The following is a 22,761-nucleotide window of genomic DNA, read 5'->3' as shown; positions in this document are numbered from 1 at the left end:
TCACACTATGAACAGCTTCACACCCTGACACATCCAGTGCTTCTGCATCACAACACAGACTCCCAAACTGTCTCTCAAAAGAGAACTCGCATCACAGCACAGCATACCATACAGTTGACACACCTGTACAAACCCTCTCTACCATCCAAGGGTACTATCCATCTCTGTCATGGATTCCCTGTCCCCTGTCTTGTCAGTAGCAAGGCTGTACCAAACATGTGTCCACTCCTGTACTTTCTGCCTGCATGTGACCTATCTCCTGGAGAAACCCAAAAACATGTCTCTTCGAGAAAACCTACGACCTGTTTCCACATGAAACCCTTAGGCCTGATCCCCTTTGAAACTTCTGTCCTGTTTCCCATACATCTAGTTACCTGTTCCCTCATGAAACATCTGGCAACATAGAGATACTCATAACTGTAGGTCCCACTGTTCCTTTCTAGCAGGAAGAAAACAATCTGCTCCATGAGCACGCAGCCATGCGAGCTTGCATCACTTCCATGCCAAGAAACATAACCAAATAACCTTGTACTTGTTGCCAAAGACCCAAGCACATAGCTGAATTTGCAGCCAAACAAAAACAGCCCATAAACAGTCCTGTTTCCACCCTCTGAACTGTCAAACCCTTCCTCTCACAAAGGGCTAGAGAGAACCACTCTGTAACAGTCTTGAGCCACTGAAAAGAGAGACTCCGAAAGACATCACCTGCAGTCCCACTTGCTCACAAAGAAAGAGAGACTTACAGTCTTTATGTGGCTTTCCACAAGAGAGAAAAAGACACGAGGAAAAGCCCCGTTGTGTCCTGTCTTCTTGTCCTGCAGCCGCCTGCAGTCCAGCACCTGATTCGACGTGATAGAGAGAGAGAGAGAGAACACTTGTAGGTGGACCTGCTGTCCAGCCTTGCACTCCCTCCTACAGTCCACGTTTCGATGTCAGCTCTGCCTGTATGGACAGCAGTGTAGCCAGCCAGTCTCTTGCTAAAAACACAGGAAAAGGAGAGAGATCTAGAAGGCGCCTGTGTGTACTGTTGCGCAGCAGGCCAGACAGCCCTCCAAAAGCCAAGAAGAAAGGGAAGGGTTCAGTCTGCGCCTGTGTTCTCTGCAGCACAGCAACCAGCCCATGTACTTTCCCCAAAAAGCAAGGCTGTCTGTGAAGTTCAGGCGCTGTGGAATGCAGCGCAGCCCAACAGCCAGTTCTGTGCATATGTTTCTCTCCCACGCCTGCAATCAGCCCAGCCTGTATGCGCCTTCTTTTCAGAAAATTCCTCACGCCTTGGAGTCCATGCTGCCGGCCAGCCTTCCTTTTCCCAAAAGCACACACTTCCTCCACAAGAGTTAGGCGCCTCCTTTTCCTGGCAGCCCCTCCTTTTCCCCAAAAAGCACACGTGGCCCCAAAATAGCTTAAGGGCCACGATTTTCTTTAATGAAGGGCTTTATAATTTTTGAAGGTTTTTAAACCTTTGTCCCCACCAAAACCCATTGTCCCCATGGGTTATGAGAGACTTTAATCACTTGGCCCCCTTCACACTTGGGGTTGTCCACACATGGGCTTCCATCTTCACTCCCACCTGATGCCATTCACACTGTCCACCATGTCCCCGTGCACACCTGCATCTTGTCCAGAGAAAAACACAGGGTCGTAACATACCCCCCTCTTGAAAAATGGCAAGCGTCCTCGATTGCACTCAATGGCACAGTAAAGCATCTTATGAGCAAAGACACCCCATATGGCAAAAACAATGGCCTTCAATGCATCTGGATGATAGAACAATCATCCTGCACAATAAGCCACACGGTCCTCTTGCTTGTTCCTTCAGAACCTACAGCAAAAGTCTAAAACCAAATGGAAACACGTTACCTGTGTTAGCCAAAAACAAAACCATGCATCATTCTACATATGACAAACATATGCATGACACGCATATGCATTCGCAAACAATATGCTCCTCAAAATGCTCTACGTACTCTACAGTAACAGTCTAAGGGCTGCTCGCAAGCCTTACGCCCATGGGCATCCCGCAAGACCCACGACTGAAGGTAAAACATGAGCATATGCAAGCACTCAATGCATCCAAACACTACATCTACCAAATACTTTCCCACATATGTTCTCATGGCCATCCCGCAGGAGTTACACCCAGTGGTGCATCCATGAACATAATAAAGCACTTGATGTATCATACCAACATACATGCAGCACATGACACAATGCAGAGTATTTCCCAATGTATTCTCAATGGTACCAGGATCCAATGGCACCAGAATACAAAAATACCTCTACCTCAAAAAGTGTATGCATACATGCACAAATAGAGTTCGATCCATATTTCCATGGACCAAACCAACTCTAGGACTGCTCGCAAGACTTACGTCCTCCATAGAGTTATCCATAGTTGCAGTTATAGTTCAAGGTGCGCGCGACTGTGAACCATACTCAACCTTACCATCTCATGTGTCTAGAACACAATATCATAGAAGTCCCATAAGCAGATGTACTGTCAGCCTCAGTACCTTCGGGTGAATACAAAGATGTCACCAAGCGACTCCTAGATAACAAATGAGCCTGTCTGTAACAAGGGAGCGGAGGTGCTACCCCCCTCTTGAGCATCAGGCAATGCTCCAGACCTATGCTCTGCTGAACCTGAATGAGCCGTAACAAGAGTCGACTCCAACTCATAGGCATCAAGATAAAGCTGCAAATCCTGAGGTGAATCTGCTAAGTCACCCTCCTCCATCCACTTCGCATCCATCAGTGAACCTCCTCCATCCACTTCGTATCCATCAGTGAACAGCTCTTGAACTTCACAGGATAGCGACAGGAAACTTTACCCTGTACCTAATGTGCCAGTATCTGCTCGGGAATAAGAACCTCGTCAAGTTCCTCCACTTCCATCTGAGCCTCATCTGATACATCCTCAGGCACCCAAAACCTGCTTGCACTCCACCCAAGTGATAAGCACAAGTCCTCGATGAAGCATAGTAGATCACCACTGCTAGACATAGAAAGAAACTGTCTTCCGAACCCATGAAGCCTCCGTGAAGATACCACCGGTGACAAACTGTCGAAAGCCATAGCCTTCAACGCATCTCCTGCACCATAACACTTCAACTGCTTCTTGTTCCTGGCCGACTACTTCTTGTCCTTGGTGTCTTTTCTCCTGAACTTCATCTTCAGCTCTTGCTCTTCACCTCATATAGGCAAAGACACAAAATCCTGTACTGTGTCCTGCACTTCCTTTTCACTTTCCTCATGTTGAAGCTTTTGATGCGACTCTCATGAGACAACCACGAGCTCACCCCCTTAGGAAAGTTGGCGATTGTCCCGACCAAAGCAACCACGGACTCGCCTCCTTGAGAAAGTCGACGATGTGTCCCGGCAACGGAACCTTGTAAACCGGCCTCAGATAAACCAAAGGGCGGTGGAACAAACACTTCAACACCATTGAGGACCTAGAAAAGGAAAACAAACAGGGGGAGCTAGAGTGCTCCTGCAAATAGTACACGGACACCGATTGGCCCCAAATCGCAGTGGCGCCCCTTGCGGTATTTCTTTAATTGATTATAAGAGCTTTGATTACAATATAAGGCTGGAAACTCAGCCGTCGCAGTAGAACTCCTGAAGCCTGCAAAGAACCTGCATCTGGCTTCTTGTCCACACGGCATCCACAAACAAGTCCAGCCATTGTTCATATCGAAAGACTCTTCACATTGAGTCTGCATACAGAAGCTTTCTCCCATGATCAAGGCTGCCACAACCATCCATAGCCTCTCACACTATGAACAGCATCACACCCTGACACATCCAGTGCTTCTGCATCACAACACAGACTCCCAAACTGTCTCTCAAAAGAGAACTCGCATCACAGCACAGCATACCATACAGTTGACACACCTGTACAAACCCTCTCTACCATCCAAGGGTACTATCCATCTCTGTCATGGATTCCCTGTCCCCTGTCTTGTCAGTAGCAAGGCTGTACCAAACATGTGTCCACTCCTGTACTTTCTGCCTGCATGTGACCTATCTCCTGGAGAAACCCAAAAACATGTCTCTTCGAGAAAACCTACGACCTGTTTCCACATGAAACCCTTAGGCATGTTCCCCTTTGAAACTTCTGTCCTGTTTCCCATACATCTAGTTACCTGTTCCCTCATGAAACATCTGGCAACATAGAGATACTCATAACTGTAGGTCCCACTGTTCCTTTCTAGCAGGAAGAAAACAATCTGCTCCATGAGCACGCAGCCATGCGAGCTTGCATCACTTCCATGCCAAGAAACATAACCAAATAACCTTGTACTTGTTGCCAAAGACCCAAGCACATAGCTGAATTTGCAGCCAAACAAAAACAGCCCATAAACAGTCCTGTTTCCACCCTCTGAACTGTCAAACCCTTCCTCTCACAAAGGGCTAGAGAGAACCACTCTGTAACAGTCTTGAGCCAGTGAAAAGAGAGACTCCGAAAGACATCACCTGCAGTCCCACTTGCTCACAAAGAAAGAGAGACTTACAGTCTTTATGTCGCTTTCCACAAGAGAGAAAAAGACACGAGGAAAAGCCCCGTTGTGTCCTGTCTTCTTGTCCTGCAGCCGCCTGTAGTCCAACACCTGATTCGACGTGATAGAGAGAGAGAGAGAGAACACTTGTAGGTGGACCTGCTGTCCAGCCTTGCACTCCCTCCTACAGTCCACGTTTCGATGTCAGCTCTGCCTGTATGGACAGCAGTGTAGCCAGCCAGTCTCTTGCTAAAAACACAGGAAAAGGAGAGAGATCTAGAAGGCGCCTGTGTGTACTGTTGCGCAGCAGGCCAGACAGCCCTCCAAAAGCCAAGAAGAAAGGGAAGGGTTCAGTCTGCGCCTGTGTTCTCTGCAGCACAGCAACCAGCCCATGTACTTTCCCCAAAAAGCAAGGCTGTCTGTGAAGTTCAGGCGCTGTGGAATTCAGCGCAGCCCAACAGCCAGTTCTGTGCATATGTTTCTCTCCCACGCCTGCAATCAGCCCAGCCTGTATGCGCCTTCTTTTCAGAAAATTCCTCACGCCTTGGAGTCCATGCTGCCGGCCAGCCTTCCTTTTCCCAAAAGCACACACTTCCTCCACAAGAGTTAGGCGCCTCCTTTTCCTGGCAGCCCCTCCTTTTCCCCAAAAAGCACACGTGGCCCCAAAATAGCTTAAGGGCCACGATTTTCTTTAATGAAGGGCTTTATAACTTTTGAAGGTTTTTAAACCTTTGTCCCCACCAAAACCCTTTGTCCCCATGGGTTATGAGAGACTTTAATCACTTGGCCCCCTTCACACTTGGGGTTGTCCACACATGGGCTTCCATCTTCACTCCCACCTGATGCCATTCACACTGTGCACACCTGCATCTTGTCCAGAGAAAAACACAGGGTCGTAACACCTTGTGAGAGGAACTGGAGCACATGGGCTCTCTTCCACACAAAGAAGAGGAACAAATTGAGCAGTGCTCAATTAGAACGGTTGGTTTATTGTCATTGCAACCTCCGTCTAATTGAGCAACAAGGCAATCCAATCGAGCCGCGCCAAGTGAATGTCGACAAGATTGAAATAGAGTTGGTGAAGGATGTACCGGATATTCCTCAGGAGGAGCGTGACATCTATGCTATGCTTTACGAGGAGTTGATGGCACCAGCTCGTATCACACGAGTGCATGCATCTAGAGATGGAGCTTCTACGAGTGCTACGGCTACAGAACCTGAGCTGAGACAGAGTCTTCTTCGGGCAGAGAGTCAGAGACATCAGAGGATGGAGATGACCATGAGGAGGAGTCGTCGTCTCCGTCTGAGGAGGATGAGTCCTGAGTCCTGACTCCTGATTCTATTTTCTACTTTATTTTGTACTATGTACTGTGTGTCACATGTGACACGGATTGTGTTTGACTATTTACTATTGACTCTTGAGCTTACTTATGATGAGCATTTACCATTGAGACTCTGTGTCATGTGATTTGTCTATTTAGTATTATCTATGATTGTTGATTCATGAATCATGATTGAAACCTGCAGGCTGCAGCCTGCAACCTTTGAAGTTAAAGTTTGGCATTTGAACTTTGTAGTTTGTACATATTCAGCATACACCATGGCTCATTTCTTTCTTGCATTGTTTTTATCTAGGATTGAAGTTTGAAACTTTGAGTTTGAAGTTTGAACATGGATGACTGCCTTGGCATATTTGGCATTTGCTATCCCATGGGCCATGGGCCCATTATGCATAGATGATAGTACATACTTATTACTAAATCCTGATACATCATACAAGCATGCATATATTCAACATATTATCATTTTATCAATGCTATCAATGATCCCATATATTCTGGCATATAAATATCATATATGGTATTGATTTTTCACATGCCAAGATGGGAAAGTTTGAAACGCGTTTCAAACTTCTGGGAAAGGTTTGAAACGTTTCAAACGCGTTTTTGAAACGCGTTTTTTGAAACGTGTCGCTACTATGGGCTTATTGTTGGTGGAAGTTGAATGTCGGCGAGAAGGTATCAAGGGTGATCAAAACACTCGAGCATTGGAAATTTTTTCTCTATATTGGAGAGAATTCTCAGTGAAGATTGATCACCACGCTTTCAAATGAATGCAAACCATGCCTAGTGCCGAATGGAGTGATAGGCAAGCCAAGTGGAGTCAACTTTTCTAACAATTGGCAAGCATGATTGACTATGTCCCTGGTAAAAATAACCCCGTTGCTGATGCTCTTAGTCGAAAGACCACCATTCAGACATTGCAGGAGTCCACTATGCTGGAGATTCAAGGCAAAGATTTGGATGGTATGAAGGCACAGTATGTGGATTCTCTAGAATTTGGGATTCATCATAATTTGGCCCTCAATTCAGAACCAGGCCACGATACAATTCAAGATGGCTTGTTGTTCTACAAAAACTAGCTCTGTGTACTAAGGGAGAAAAGACAAGCACTTCTTCATGATGCCCATGATTCTCTTGTCCGGGGTCATCCTAGTATTAAGAGTACCTTGGAGGAGTTAAAGCGGTTGTTCTATTGGCCAAAAAAGAGAAGGGACGTCTACCAATATGTCCAGGCATGCCGGATTCGCCAGGAAGCGAAGGTTCCGTGCTCGAAGCATGTTGGGCTGCTTCTGTCTTTGCCTATCTTTGAGGGACTTTTCCACCAAAGGACTTTCTCCCACCGGCCCAGCTTTACTACATTGGGTGCCATGTTGCAGTGTCCTATGCGGGATATTTTAGGGTGATATGAGAGCTCGACACTTTTTGTTTTGGGATTAGATCTAACATTTCAGCTCTTATTACTTTCTTTGATTTTTATTTTTTGTACCCATGATGATGAATTTCATGGACATGATGTAGCCTTTTGGTCTCATAGATCATTTTGGCCTTTTGTAGACGTTAATACAACTTTCTTTCTTCCTTTCTCTCTCCCTCTCTCTCTTCTCGCCTTTGAACAGGCAGACGGCAGTATTGTACCTGCTTTTGCTGGTCATCCTCAAGCTGGCCGGCAGCAGTTGTGAATTTTTCTCCCTTAGGGTGCATCAGCGCTGGCCGTACAGCAGCAGCGCTGCTTTCTCTCTTCTGGCCACCTGTAAACTAGTTGTACAGCAGCTGGCCGTACAGCTGCGTGTCTTCTCCCTGCAGGTTGCTCTCCAAATTGGTCATACAACTAACCGGCCCTTGGTGTAGACATAAGTCTCCTACCATGAGGTGCCAGTCGACATGACCCTTGGCGTAAACGTAGGTCCCCTGCCATGAGGTGTCATGTTCACACTATGGAGCCCCGAAGCACAGAGAATGCCCAAATAGTGACAGTGGCTATGTATCATGCCTCCATATTGGACACTGAAGGTGAGTCTTCCTTTGAAATCATGTTCAAACTCCTACTTTTGCTAGAGATGGTAAGCTCTTCAGCTGCTTCTTCCAGCCACATTTTACTGTAGCAGCAGTTTGAGGGCCTGACTAGTACTATTTAATTCTGTTCAGCTTTAGTTCTTAGAAGCCCAAGCAAACTGTGTTAGTGCATACTACTGCACTCACAATGAGCATTTACATATAAACGCTTGTCAGCTCTCTTGATCACTATCATTTTTTCAACAATAACAGACCAGAGCCATATCAGAAAACCACCCCTTGTACAATTTGTGAAGTTGCAGGTCTGTGTGTGGTTATCTCCTTCTCTCAAGTTTAAAGGAAACATGATGATCTGGATGGATTTTATAAGATCTTTTAATAGAAAGAATTCCAGAGAAAAACCTTGGTTTTATTACAACTCTTGATTTCCTCCTTTGCACGGGTTAATTTTGAGAAGTCCTCATTAAGCCTCTCTTTGACACATGTCCCTTCACCTTGCAGATTTTGCAGGTGCTTACGTACTATCTCTAGTGCCTGAGTGGAAATAGGGCAGTATCACAAGTTCAGCTAGCACTCCTGGTCTGCTTCGACACTACTTCAAAGACTTAGAAATGGGCTCAAACCTGTGAAGCTTTGTTGCTGCTGGCCTTGATCCTATGAAACTCATGTGTTCTATCCCGAATTCTGGTCATAAGTTGCTGATTTTGGATGGTCAGCTGATCAAAATCAACAGCATGGAGTATGTCTGCAAGATCTTTTTTTGATGTAAATTGACGTTCTGCATCAGCTATCTGTGTTTGCAAAAGATCATTTTTCTCTTGAAGCTTTGCAATCAGCACATGTTTTCCCTTGAGCTTGTCTTGCAGGTAACTGCAAACAAAACACAAATATGATGAGAGTACAAGGGAGGACCCTCGCAAACAAATTTAAAAAATGTGCGACTGTACCACCAACAGTGGACTACAAAGGATGTAGGGTGGAAGGTTGTGCAGTGTCCTTGGTGCATTGTAGTGCCATGTAAACCTTTCTACCTATCTGGAAAACCAAAGCCAAAAGCATTTGTAATCCCAAGAATGAGTCAAGCTCTCGTATGTTCTCCATCGTGATCCCCTTCACATTGATACAGAAGAACTTGAGGGATCGTCTCTATGCTGTGATGGATATATACATGGCCCCAACAACTGCTATGACCCTCCAGTGCCATCTATCTAGAAGACTCCAAAGCTAACCGTGGGAGGCGATCTCTATGTAATGTGTAGACATGCTGTATGTATGTGACGGACTGGAACATGGCATCTATGACGAGAGGCACTGATCCAAACTCAGTGAGTACTATGGCATGTGGTGTTGGCGGCTGACTCTGATCATGTGTGACATCATAACCCTTTCCACTCTCCTCCAATCCTCCGCTCCCAAGTTGTGAGATCCCTTTCCTCACATAATTTTTGAAGTGCACCCAATTGCCTTCGCAACCCCTCGGCCATGTCTGATATGAGCACGATATCATCTGCATACAAGAGGATGCTAAACCAAAAAGAACAACCAACAATGCAGACACTTACAAAGAGGGAACCAAGGAACCTGCAAGTTGCAGCCTACCGCATTTGAGGCTGAGTTGCTATTTGAAGGCTGAAAACAACCTCCAAAGCTAAATTAGAAATTATCTTCCCAGAAATAGGAAAAATATGCCTTCTCCTCACAGAGCGGCCAGTCGGAGGAGAAGTGTCTCTTCCCCTTATGATCATGTGATTCCCACCTGTATATGAGGCGAGTTTGTATCTAGCCCTTTGTGGTTGTATCTAGCCGTCTTTCATTAACTAATATAAGGATCTTTTTCCCGGAAAAAAAAAAAAGGGGAAAAATATTCAACACAAAAAAGCCTAATGTCTTCTTTCAGCGCTATGCACCTTTCATAGGAACACATAGTTGCAACCATGTAGAAGCAATGGAGAAAAGAGAGAGAAAAACACAGAGTTTTCACCCAAATCTATAGTATATTAATATTACCAAAAAGTATGTATGTATATACAAAGCTGGTGGTCATGGGCACACCCAAAAAGGTTGTCTTGATTGAAAAGTCCTAGTCTATGATCAAATCCCCAAGCTAGGAATCAGATGATCAACAATGATGTGCCTTGGCTTATATAGGCCCCAAACCTGCTAGTCGGCCATCCATACTGCTGTCTCTATCCTCCACAGATCAGCGTTTCATGAAAGCGTATTCCACACGTGTGAGCCGACTGAGTCTTTAGCTGCTGACTGCCTTCTGAGTCTTCCACTGAGCCTAAACAAGCCCTAACAATGTCCTAAATCTTGACTGCAACTCTGGATTAGCATGTCCGTGTGTGGCATGCACATGACATCCCCTCTTGCTAATTAAACTTCATGACGCTTCCAGATGATTATCATCATCCCTTTGTCTCCTCATGGATTCCCAATGTCATCCTTCTATGCCTGACAACCTTCCTACTAAAAACCTTGCCATTCCCTGATTCCACTCCAAAGCCTGGTGTAGATCTATGCACCTATTCCACTTGTCCCCCGGCCCTTCATGCCATGTCACTGAACACTTTCTTTGGTCTTCTTTTCCTGAGTATTGAGTCTGGCATCCTCACTCCACCCCTTGGATGATCATCATCCCTTGGAACCGTTTTCTTTAAAGCCTTTCCTAGTATGCACCAAGTGGCATCCGACTCACAAGGCTGACCCCACCAACCCAACCTACTGGGAACTTCTTCCATGTCTTGTTTTACTCTCCTTGGACTATGCACCCTCATCCGGGACACCATCAGTGCTTAGCCTTGCTGAGCCTAATGCTCTGACACCAATGTTAATGCGCGGGAGCACCTTTCATAGGAACACAAACATGCTGCCATGTAGAAGCAATGGAGAGAAGAGAGAGAGTTTTCACCTAAATCTACAATGTATTAATAATACCAAAAAGTATGTATGTATATACAAAGCTAGTGGCCATGGGCACACCCCACTACCAAACAGAACAGGAGTTGTCGATTCTATTTGCTAAGAGGTTGAGAGACAGAGGAGCACTATCTTTACAGATGCCCACTGTACTTTGAGATACGAGGGAGGTTTCATTGCCTCTTCAAGGAGGAATTTGGGCCACTGTCTCAAGTCATTCATTTCCCCAACTAGCAATGCCAAGGACTCTACCTGATTGAGCTACACCGCCACAAAGATCAGCTAGCACAGAGGCAGACCCACATACCTCACAACGAGTTTCTTTTGTCCGACCCAAAAACGGAGGCCCTCACCGACGACCACAAGATAGCCCTACTAACCTAGATGCACCTACTAGACAGACTAGGCAGCACATAGCAGAACTTAGAAGTGCCACCCCGCCTAAAAGGAGTCTCCCTAGCCAAAGCAATTCAAGTTACAGGCTGAAACCCTTGGTCCAAGGAGATGCTCCACCCCACAGCTTCAGATTGGTCTGAGGAGATGCAGTGTCATAGATGTCAAGGACCCACTTGGAACCCCTCACATTGTACTATTGTAGTAGCATTGTACCAATGGCACTTACATGGCTGTTGTTTCTTCTCTCAGCTCTAGTTGTTTAATCATGTTTTTTTGCCATGGTTTTGTCACTTCATGGACACATTGTAACACTTTTGGTCTCATGGGGTCTTTTGTAGACATTAATAGAACTCTCTCTCTCTCTCTCTCTCTCTCTCTCTCTCTCTCTCAAGTACCACGAGGGAGGCAGATGCAAAGGCTACGGGACATGGGGGTGCCCGCTGAGATAAGATGGGGAGTCTTAGCATCGTATGAGTCAGTCAGAGGCCAGGTCCAGGCTCCGGAAGGGATGTCAGAGGAGATCACCAGCACTATTGGGGTGCAGCAGGGTTGCCCGCTATCACCCACACTCTTCGGGCTATACATTGATGAGATCTCCTACTACATTGATAGACTAGGAGGACCTAGAGCTGGCTTGGGAGGAGTGTTGATCCCTCTGTTGCTCTATTCCGACGAAATTGTACTTATCTCAGATACACCAGAGGGGCTACAAAGACACCTGGATGCATTACGGACCTTCTGCCAGGATAGGGACCTTACAGTGAACCTTGGGAAGACCAAGGTAATGGTGTTTAACACCTCTCAGCAGTGGGCCGACCAGTTGCCTGAGTTCACCTATGGTGGGGAGATAATACAGAGAGTCAGGAGATATGTCTACCCGGGGTCACTTTTGTTGGACCGCACTTTACCACGAGGAGGGCAGCGGAGGACAGATTGACTAGAGGATACGCTGCACTCGGAGCCCTGGAGAGCCAGTGTGCACACATCCAATTTTATGAGCCTCGGACGAAGCTCTGGTTGTTTGACACGGTGGTTACACCAGCGCTTTTGTACAGCGCTCCCATCTGGGGGCCAAGTCTCTATCACATGCGGAGGAGTGGATCTACAGCAGAGCAACCAGCCTCGAGTGGAGGGGAGTTTTATGATGGGTGGGAGCAGATGGAGAGACCACTAGTGAGGATGATCTCCCACATGATCAGGAGTAAATCATCAGTACCACATGAGATAGTCCGGGTAGAGATGGGAGCCCCACCGATCGTAGCCGAGGCTCTCTTGAAGACGGTCACTTTCATACATAGGCTATGGAGCCTCTCCAAGCACAAATACTCTAGACTAGAGTCGTCCAAACAACTCACATCACAGGGCGACACGGAGTGCTGGTATGCCCAGACTAGCACATGGTTACAACTACATGGTATGCATATGGACTGCCTTCCACCTTTACAGTGCAGCCTGGACTCCTCCTTCCTGGAGTTGAGCCGGAGTGAGCTCAACAAGATCATCAGGATGGATATCATTCAGCTACACATAGCACGCACATGGATTACACCGGCCGAGCCACTAGGGACGAAGATGGCTTTCTACCGAGAGCATCTTCTCCAATTATCCCCTAATGGTTTTGTTGTCCGCCCGAGGTACATGGACATTTACCTCTCTCATGGAGTCAAATGTGCTATTGGCCAGATCCGCACGTCTTCACATCAACTGAGGATAGAGACCAGTCGATATGGAGCCATCTCCCTTGTCCCTGAGGATCAAATTTGCCAACTTTGTCAACTGGAGCCAAAGACTAAGGAGCACTACATATGTCGGTGCCCAATGTACTACGAGATCCAGGGGTGCTTTCATTGCCTCTTCCAAGATGGATTTGGGCCATTGTCCAGAGTGATGGACTACTCAGACCAGCGTTGCCTTGGGCTTTTTCTCCTCGAGTTGCGCAGACACTGAGACCACATCCTACGCTTCAGACAAGGGGGACATGTTCGAGACACAGGCTAGCGCACCCTTACCGACTTCTTCAAAGCAGCAGTGACCCCATGCACCGTTGACCACGAGTCGACTGGGCCCACACAACCACCTCGAGGAGTCACCCTGGACAGAGCTGGAGATCTATGTAAAGCACGACGTCCACGACCCGCTGGGCCGCGGCCCCAGCCGAGACATTATCAGAGGATACAGGCGATATTGGCACGACGTCGTGAAGGACAACCTCGGCGCTTCAACCTGTCTACGCTAGATCGACCTATGCGAGACATTATGGGATGAGTCTATCTCAGCTGCCTCCCATAGCCTGCCATTTTTCCAGTTCCACACATTTATCAAATATGCCTTTTTCTCGCAGTTGTATCAGGCCACTAATTCTGTCACGATTGTGACGTGTGTATACATATAAGATTCCTTCTCCAATAATGATTACCCTTGCAGATGCAAAGAAGGGCCAACCAAGGGAACCCCTACCCTCGATTGGTTGCAACTCTTCATCAAAGGATGTACCTCTTCATCGAATAGCCACATCCCTTCGACGAATGGTTGTATCCCGTGATGAATGGTTGTGCCTCTACATCGAATAGACACATCCCTTAGCCTAAAGTTGTACCCTTTCGTCTAAGGTCATGTCCTTTCATCAAAGGACATGCCTCTTCAAATGTGTCTCTTCATCTCCTATATAAGAGACCTATTGTACTCAGTTTAATATAACAAGTCAATTCAATCTTATCTCAAGTGCTCTCCTAAAGGTCCTTGTTCTAAGTTAATTACTTAAGTAGTAATTAGTACACAATATGCAGGATTAACAACATAATCCTCACAGTGGTATCAGAGCAAATTTTTTTCCTACCTGTGGGTTGTGAAGCCCTCACCCTCTCCGCGACACTCCCTCATCCACCTCTCCTCTCGGTGTTGTATGGAAGAAGCAGAGCGATGGTGGACTTGGCGTAAATCCTTGCTCAAAGTGATGTAAACAAACCCAAAAGGTCTCACACCCATATACACGCATTGTGTGAATAGCAGAGAGGGAACCCTTGCTGCATATTTGGACTACTCTCCCTCCCTGCTAACTGGTGGTGTTAAGCGTTCGCAACATGGCGGGAATTGCACCTTTCGCTGCTGAATATGGAGCCCCCCCCCTCTTCGCCTCGTTCGCTGCCAGGTGTCGGCCCGGAGCCCTCACCGCCGATGAGCGCCTTCTCTTCGCTTAGTCGCTGCCAGTGTGCCCTTCAAAGCAGCGCAATCCAGTCGGCCGGGCCCTTCAAAGCAGCGCAATCCAGTCGGCGGGGCCCTTCGAAGCGGCGCATCGTTTCACTCGGCGACGTGCTCCAGGCCGTCACCTTTACACCTATAAACTAAGGCTTATACTTAAGCCTTTATACACGTGGCTTCCACCAGCCACGTGAGCAGCCGGCAGCCCCCAACGGCCACCCACGAGCGAAGGGCAACCCGCCAGCGCAAGGAAACCAGCCGCCGAGCGCACATTTTTTTTTTTTAAAGAAAAAAAAAAGGGAGAACTCAACGGCGATTCGGCAACCACACCCCCCCGGCTGTCAGGATGCCGCCCTCTTCATGTACGCCCCTCTTGTTTCTGGCAATGGCTTTCTTGGCATGCATGTTGACTACCTTTCACACTTCTCCGCCTACCTTGTCTATTTCCAAGGTTTCTTTGGCGCGTATGCTCGTGGTAGCACATGTTCCATTGAATGGTTCTTACTAGCGCAATCAAAATGAAGGCATTTCAACTACTCTTGAAGCCTTCTCTAGTTACCTTTTCGTTACACTTGATCCATGGTGAGCCAAAGCCTCCTCAAGCTCCCGGCAAGCAACTTCTCGGCGTACAACACCCACAACAGGTTTCTTGTCCTCGGCACAGTTCTGTAGAGACCACCAAACATGAAATACCTTCGTTCAAGCCTCTGCATGCTCGTCCGCAAACATTCTCAGCATTACAACAGTTCTGAGAAAGATCCATCTTTGAATCACTATCAGCAGAAGCCAAAGCAGCAATATGAAGCTTTCAGAAGATCTCCCCTTGAAGAGTCATCAATCTCTTCAAAGCGGGCTCACATGGTGGCATATATTTCCGACCCTAGTCGAGTACTCGGTCGTGAATGCCGCAACGCTGGACAAGTTCCCCTTTGCGAGCCATGCCATGCTTCTCCTACTCTGGAAGCCTTAATACCCGCTGATAAAGCTAAAGATTCAAGAGGTTCTGGTTCATGTGTGGCATCCCAAATGCACACAACTTCTTTGGTTGTGGTCCAGGCAAAAACAAAAGCCTTGTCACCGCCCCTGTAGAATGAAGTCTTTGTCTTTTACACGATAACCGATGCAGTTGCAATGGTGAATGAAGATTCTTCAAGTCTGAAGACTCCAGTTCTTACCTTGAATGGTACAAAGAATAATTCTCATACATACTCTTGCAGTATGACTTCAGTCACTGCACATGACTCTTTGGACAATACTTGTCCTAGTCTCGATGCACTATCTTTGCAGATGAAAGAGCCTTTAAACAATACCTCTTCTTCATCTACGACAACCCTTGAAGACATCCGTGTTCCAGACAAGCCAATGGAATTTCTTTCAGATTTTCAAATGATGGTCACTAATCAAATGCAAAGTTTGGTGACACAATCCTTGATATTGGAGATTCAAGACAGTTTGCTCATGGTTTCTCTAAAGGTAGATGAAGATTCAGTCTTTTCTTGGACAAAGCTCGAAGTTACCAATGATGTTAACAAAAGAGTTCCAGATATGATTCTCATACTTTCGGTAAAGATGAGACAAGTTGCAGATGCAGTTAATATTCAGTTTGGTATATGCAAGATTGTTATGGTCAACAATAATGCCATGACATGGGATCTGGCAGCTAGAGCCTTGGATGCAGAAGCAATTCAATCATTTCCCTTCTTCCAGAGTCTCAACACCTACCCCTGGATTTTATTTTAAGTGGGAGAGAATATCACGATTGTGACGTGTATATACATATAAGATTCCTTCTCCAATAATGATTATCCTTGCAGATGCAAAGAAGAACCAACCAAGGGAACCCCTACCCTCGATTGGTTGCGACTCTTCGTCAAAGGATGTATCTCTTCATTGAATAGCCACATCCCTTCGACGAATGGTTGTATCCCTTGATGAATGGTTGTGCCTCTACATCGAATAGACACATCCCTTAGCCTAAAGTTGTACCCTTTCGTCTAAGGTCATGTCCTTTCGTCAAAGGACATGCCTCTTCAAATGTGTCTCTTCATCTCCTATATAAGAGACCTATTGTACTCAGTTTAATAAAACAAGTCAATTCAATCTTATCTCAAGTGTTCTCCTGAAGGTTCTTGTTCTAAGTTAATTACTTAAGTAGTAATTAGTACACAATATGCAAGATTAACAACATAATCCTCACAAATTCCTCTTTGGCCACATGTTATAGCTAGTTGTTTTTCAGTTTATACTTTTCATTTTCTATTGGGCACATTTAGTTTCCTTGAGTTTTTGATGTATTGGTACTTTTGTCTCATAGGCCACTTTGGCCTCTTGTAGACGTTAATCTCTCTCTCTCTCTCTCTCTCTCTCTCTCTCTCTCTCTCTCTCTCTCTCTCTCTCAAAAAATAGATAGATAGCTAGATATGATACCTCTATATATATAAATATATATATATATTATACACATATGAATTAAACATCCAATCTTACATTTTTATTTATTAGTCTCAAGAAACCTTGTTATCTATCATTAGACATGCATAAAGTCTCTTTTCTTTTATAAAAGCTAGTGTGCGGTGCATGCATGGATGTCTCTCATTCCCTCACTTTGGTGTTAGGACTCGGGGCCTAGTGTTAAACTTTTCAAGGGCGCATACAACCCAGTGGTCTTTTGTTGAACATTTATATAATTTTTAATGCATTTTCTTTTCCACTCAAACAAATACAAGTCTAAATGCCATTATACAGGGGTGACTCTTTTTTTCTTTTTTAAAGACTAGAAGTTGCAATAGAAATACTACCTTAAAATCCTATCAGTGCTGGCAAACTTTGAATGCCTCATCTCTGCCTCAAACATAACCTCTCGTTGAAAGCTGTTTCTTTCTTTCTTAATCTCTCCAATGCTTAATTCTGTCTCTTGAATCACAGCTTTAATATCATCTAGGATGCGCTCGCTTTCATCCCGATAGCGAGAAGTCTGCAGCTTCACAGCTGCACACTCATCCTCTGCAATCTCGCTCTTCTCCTCTAAACTGAGAGGAAGTAAGAGTTCAGGCGGTGAGGACGGCCGAGCCTTCAATGATGCCCGGCTGCTGCGACGTAAGCTCCCTAGTCTAGAGTCCCTCCCAACACTCTCAGCACCATCTTCAGGAGGCACCCTGAGGCTCGACCGGCTAGTTCTTCGGGCTTCAGATCCATCTTCTGTCTGCCTGATGTCTTCTTCCAATGCCTCCAATTGTAGATGGAAATGATCACTCCCTTTACGTGTAATAAGTCGCTGCAATAGTCCGGACTACTCTATGAGCAGCTTTCATGTATAAAAAAATATGCTAGCATTATGAATGTATTTTTTTATAAATTATTATTGTACTGCAGGGCTATGCACAATATACATACATACATATATATATATATATACACATATATGTATATACATATATATGTACATACACATATATGTACATACATATATATTGTACATACATATATATGTATATACATATATATGTGTATATGTACATACATATATATGTATATATGTGTATATGTATATACACATATATGTGTATATGTACATACATATATATGTATGTACATATACACATACATACATATATATGTATGTACATACATATATATTGTACATACATATATATGTATATACATATATATACACATATATGTGTATATGTACATACATATATATGTATATATGTGTATATGTACATACATATATATGTACATATGTGTATATGTACATACATATATATGTATGTACATATACACATATATGTGTATATACATATACACATATATACATATATATGTGTATATGTACATACATATATATGTATGTACATATACACATATATGTGTATATACATACACATATATATGTATATACATATATACATATATATGTATATATATGTGTATACATATATACACATATATATGTGTATATGTACATACATATATATGTATACATATATATATACACATATATATAGATACATATATATGTACATATATATGTACATACATATATATGTATACATATATATATATATGTATGTATATATATGTGTATACATATATATGTATACATATATATGTATGTATATATATGTGTATATATATATGTATACATATATATGTATGTACATATACACATATATATGTGTATATATGTATACACATATATATACATACACACGTATGTATATATATGTGTATACATATATACACATATATATGTGTATATGTACATACATATATATGTACATACATACATATGTATGTACATACATATATATGTGTATACATATATACACATATATATGTGTATATGTACATACATATATACGTATATGTGTATACATATATACACATATATATGTGTATATGTACATACATATATATGTATATATGTATATATGTACATACATATATATACAATATATGTATATATGTATATACATATATATGTATATATGTATATATATATATATATATATATATAGAGAGAGAGAGAGAGAGAGAATGAGAGGGGTGTGTGTGTGTGTGTGTGTGTGTGTGTGTGTGTGTGTAACAAACATGTAGAATGCAACAGCTTTCGTGGATCAGCAAAACAGATCTTTAACCTCAGCTTGTAATCGTAAGAAGGCATTAGTCACCGGCTAGTAAGGAAGCAGTGAGCTTTACGATTATTGTATAAAAGCATCATGATGTAGGGAGATCTGGATGAAAGTAAAGAGAGGTTGCCATGATTTGCCTTATCCCCCTCCAGCAGCTTGCTTCTCAAGAAGTGGGAGATCGTTGGTATGCACACTTTACACGACAAATGACAAGTTGTGTACTCCCCGATTTTTGTCCAACATTGTTCCAGGAGTGGCACGACGCAGAAGATTTTGAAGGAACTGGAGGGCAGGTGCTTTTGGCCTCAGATGCGCCAGCAAATCTTTAATTATGTCAGCCAATGCCAAAGCTGTCAGAAGGTATAGGTACCACATGAGAACAGCCAGCATCCTGGTTCTTCATGACCAACCAGCTAGGACCATCCAGCTAGCCAATCTAAGACCAGCCAGCTAGCAAGTATCAATGGAGTAGAAACCAACTAGCTGATTAAAAAACGCATCTGTGTATGTGTACGAGTAATGCATCCGAACTCTTGATGCAGGACCTCCTCCTCCTCTAAAGATCACTGTTGATCTTTGCAGCCAATGAGTAGGAGAAAGATTATTTGAAATGTAATGCATGTGGTACGATGCTGACTATGCCACCTGTATCCAAGGCCCAAAAAAGATCCACATACATCCTGTGAGTGCAGACATGAATTCTCCTCACACTCCTATTAGACCTGGAGGAATGTCTCTGTAGCTCTGTCTCATAAGAATCTCTAGCTCTAAGGTTAAAGAAAAACACCTCCTTCCCTCTTTCCTCTTTGGTATGAATCTGGATGTCCATATGTATTCCCATTGTTACCAAGGCCTCTTTCCTTCATGTGTGGAGAGGGCTTGATGTTGCCATACTGACTGCCTTTGCATAAGAATGTGCAGTGTAGTAAAAAGCATGGAAATGGAGGGTTGATAAATACACATTTTACTCACCGTAAGATGGTCCGACAGGACAGTATTCTCCATGCGAAACTGGACATGCCGGCGAGACAATTCGTCGACGCTTTCGTCGCCGTCGGGTTCCATGGGCTGCTGTGTATCTTCTCCCATGGCCCTCTCACGCGCCTCTTCTCAGACTAAAGCGAGATCATCACGACAGTCCAGCCATGGCGTTAGGCACGCTCTTTGAACCGTCCGTGTCTCTAAGGACTTTGGCCTGCCATATAGGGGCCTGTTCACGCGGGGCAGTGCGATGCATGAACCATCGATGATAACACCAAGGTTTGGAGAGGCGTTCATCAACCTTCATGAATGTGCACCATTACTAGACTCAAAACCTACAAATCCAAGAACTCACATTAGAAAATCCAAGAACTCACATCAGAAAATCTGGTGTCCTTAGCAAAGAATGAGAAATTGTTAAGGATATGACAAAACTGTCACTCCATTGCTTTTATTGTTATGGACCACACAAGACACTAGTGCAATTGGGAGTAACGCACCTTTACAATCTAATGAAGATGTCTTTCTTGGAGATTTTATGCTTATTGAAGATTGAATGTTGAGTAGAACATTTCACTTCTTCTTGGCAAATCAGGTTATATGGATGTGTATCTCTTACATCTACAAGAGGAAATTGTCGTACTTAATTGTAGAGACTACAACTCTAATATAGTGTTGTTGCTTAAGTGAGCCATTGTCCCTCCAAAAGACACAACATGGAGGATGTTAGTATGAGGGAAAGATATTAAAATGTACAAGCGTTCATGGAATCCTAGTGACCATTTGTAATATTCTTAATTTGGGTAGGCTTTCAAATATTTATTAAGTTGTCTTCCTTTTATTTATTCTCTTTTCTTTTTTGGCTTGTTTTTCTTTTCTTTTTGAAGTTCTATTTTTATGAGGATTATAATCACATTATAAGTTTCTACTATTTCAAGCGAATTGAAGAGTCAATGAATGGACCAGAGAAAAAATAACAACCATCAAAACACAAATCTTTGCTTTAGTTTCAATAAAGTTGCTATTTTGAATACCTTACGGAAGATACGATGTTTAGTATTTCAAACGTTCTTGCTATAATGAATACCTTACGGAAGATACGATGCTTAGTATTTTAAACATTCTTACTAATGTTTTTTATCCACCATGATTCCTAATGTTCTCTTATTTTTTCTTTGAATACTATGCCTTCTTTAATTGTTATAGCTTATATGATTGGCTTCTTTATATTTATTATTGGTTTATCACCAAATAGGTTGTTTGCCATTTAAACTATGTTGGATCTAAAAGGAGAGAAGGATTCACTTGTTCTTGTAGTAGCCATAGAATAGAATGCTAAGAATGAAGGGAGGTTCTTGTAGTAGTCATAAAATAGAATGCTAAGAATGAAGGGACATTCTTATGTACTTTATTGGTTTTCAAATGAAATTTTTATATATACTCCCAAGATGAACATTTATGTATTTGCCATGCACAAGTGAGAGGTTCTTGTGTTTTCTCATTTTTAGAAAGGGTTCTTGTAGCTATTAATTGACATTGCACATGTGTCAAAGAAATTCGGCAGTTCTTGGCCTACTCATTGCAATGAAGCATGCTAAGTATGGATTAGAGTGAATTTGTAAATTTTGTTCATGTATTTCATAAATTTTTCATGCATTGTTGAATTATAGAGTAAAAGCATGTACAATAGTTTCTCTGCAACTTGTACACATGTCAAAAACCTAGCTATGAACACATAAACTTGGTGGTGTGCCTAATGTAATCTTTTTAAACATCATCATTGTCAACACACTCCTAGTCCTTTGATTTATGTAAGAGGGGCATTGCGTCGTGGATGAGAGGAAAGCTGGGAAGCAAGTATAGGAGAGAGAAAAAAAGTAGGCATGCATGTCCTACATTGCACTACCTTCAAGCACATGTGCAATAGGTTACTAATGTTGTATTCTTGAGGTCAGTGTGGTGAGTGAAGAAGCTTTTGTAAAACCATAAGAGGCCAGCTTCCCCATCCTCTTCCTCGACATAAGCCTCGGTCTCTCTGCCAACCACACCACACAAATTGTCCGCTTATTCTAAGCATTAGCCGCAACTTGGCAAAGAAGCACCAAGGCTACACCATTGTGCACACAAAGCTATCGGCATGCTAACACTTTCATTCGGCCACTACTGGCATTCTAGCAAGTAACGAGCTATGTAACGTCGATGTCTATGTCTTTCTTGACAACCCGGTAAGTACAAGTAATCACTTCACCCTTCTTTTATCCGTTACATTGGCTCCCTGTTAAGTGGGTAGAGTGCTCCCACTAAGGGTAGAGCTAGTATAGCTTTACCCTCAATGGCTCCCCACTTAGGGCAGAGTGCTCCCCACACTGAGGGTAGAGCTAGTATAGCTCAGATTATTTGCAAGTACATCGTGTGAATAGCCAATTTCAAAATTACAAATCCTACTACCAACATCATCGGAATATCCAATAGCCAATTGCCAAACCATAAATCTCACTACCACCAAACCTAAATCAGCTTCCACTTACAACCAAACCCTCGTAGGTTTTTGGTGTGCAGTCAACCCTCGTAGGTTTTTGGTGTGCAGTCAACCCTCTTCACTCACATCCATTATGCTGCCACCGGCACTTAGGAACTTCAACCTGTGTAGTACTTCCTCCTTTGTGGTGGTCCATCTGGAACTCATCCATGCACTCATACCTTTTGCCGATCACATCCACAGTCTCCACCGCACCTTATCAAGGCACTTTAACACAAGATCCCATTCTTGCACATAGCATC

At 43.7% G+C, this 22,761-nt stretch overlaps 1 protein-coding gene and 1 long non-coding RNA gene across 6 annotated transcripts in view; one reads left to right on the top strand and one right to left on the bottom strand.

Moving 5' to 3' along the window:
- Positions 1 to 19,123, top strand: part of LOC147617432 (uncharacterized) — a 70,063-nt gene extending 50,940 nt beyond the window's left edge. The window contains exons 2-3 of the long non-coding RNA XR_015262228.1: positions 8,354 to 8,591; positions 18,989 to 19,123. This is a non-coding gene — a long non-coding RNA (uncharacterized LOC147617432). The remainder of the gene's footprint in view (positions 1 to 8,353; positions 8,592 to 18,988) is intronic.
- Positions 1 to 20,718, bottom strand: part of LOC147617431 (uncharacterized) — a 75,909-nt gene extending 55,191 nt beyond the window's left edge. For 2 of the 5 annotated variants that reach the window (XM_086775685.1, XM_086775684.1), the window contains exons 1-4: positions 19,972 to 20,718; positions 17,164 to 17,639; positions 8,476 to 8,722; positions 8,255 to 8,386 (exon numbers count right to left, since the gene is read on the bottom strand). In XM_086775685.1, coding sequence (XP_086631811.1) covers positions 8,255 to 8,386; positions 8,476 to 8,722; positions 17,164 to 17,639; positions 19,972 to 20,088 — 972 coding nt within the window. In that variant the 5' untranslated portion in view covers positions 20,089 to 20,718. The remainder of the gene's footprint in view (positions 1 to 8,254; positions 8,387 to 8,475; positions 8,723 to 17,163; positions 17,640 to 19,971) is intronic. The other 3 variants (XM_086775688.1, XM_086775683.1, XM_086775686.1) reach the window with 3 other exon arrangements.
- Positions 20,719 to 22,761: the final 2,043 nt, after the last annotated feature.

The sequence above is a fragment of the Cibotium barometz genome, chromosome 36 (genome assembly GCF_041138505.1).
Source record: "Cibotium barometz isolate CiBa-2024 chromosome 36, ASM4113850v1, whole genome shotgun sequence".
Lineage (NCBI taxonomy): Eukaryota > Viridiplantae > Streptophyta > Polypodiopsida > Cyatheales > Cibotiaceae > Cibotium > Cibotium barometz.
This window is presented reverse-complemented; position numbering and strand designations above follow the sequence as displayed.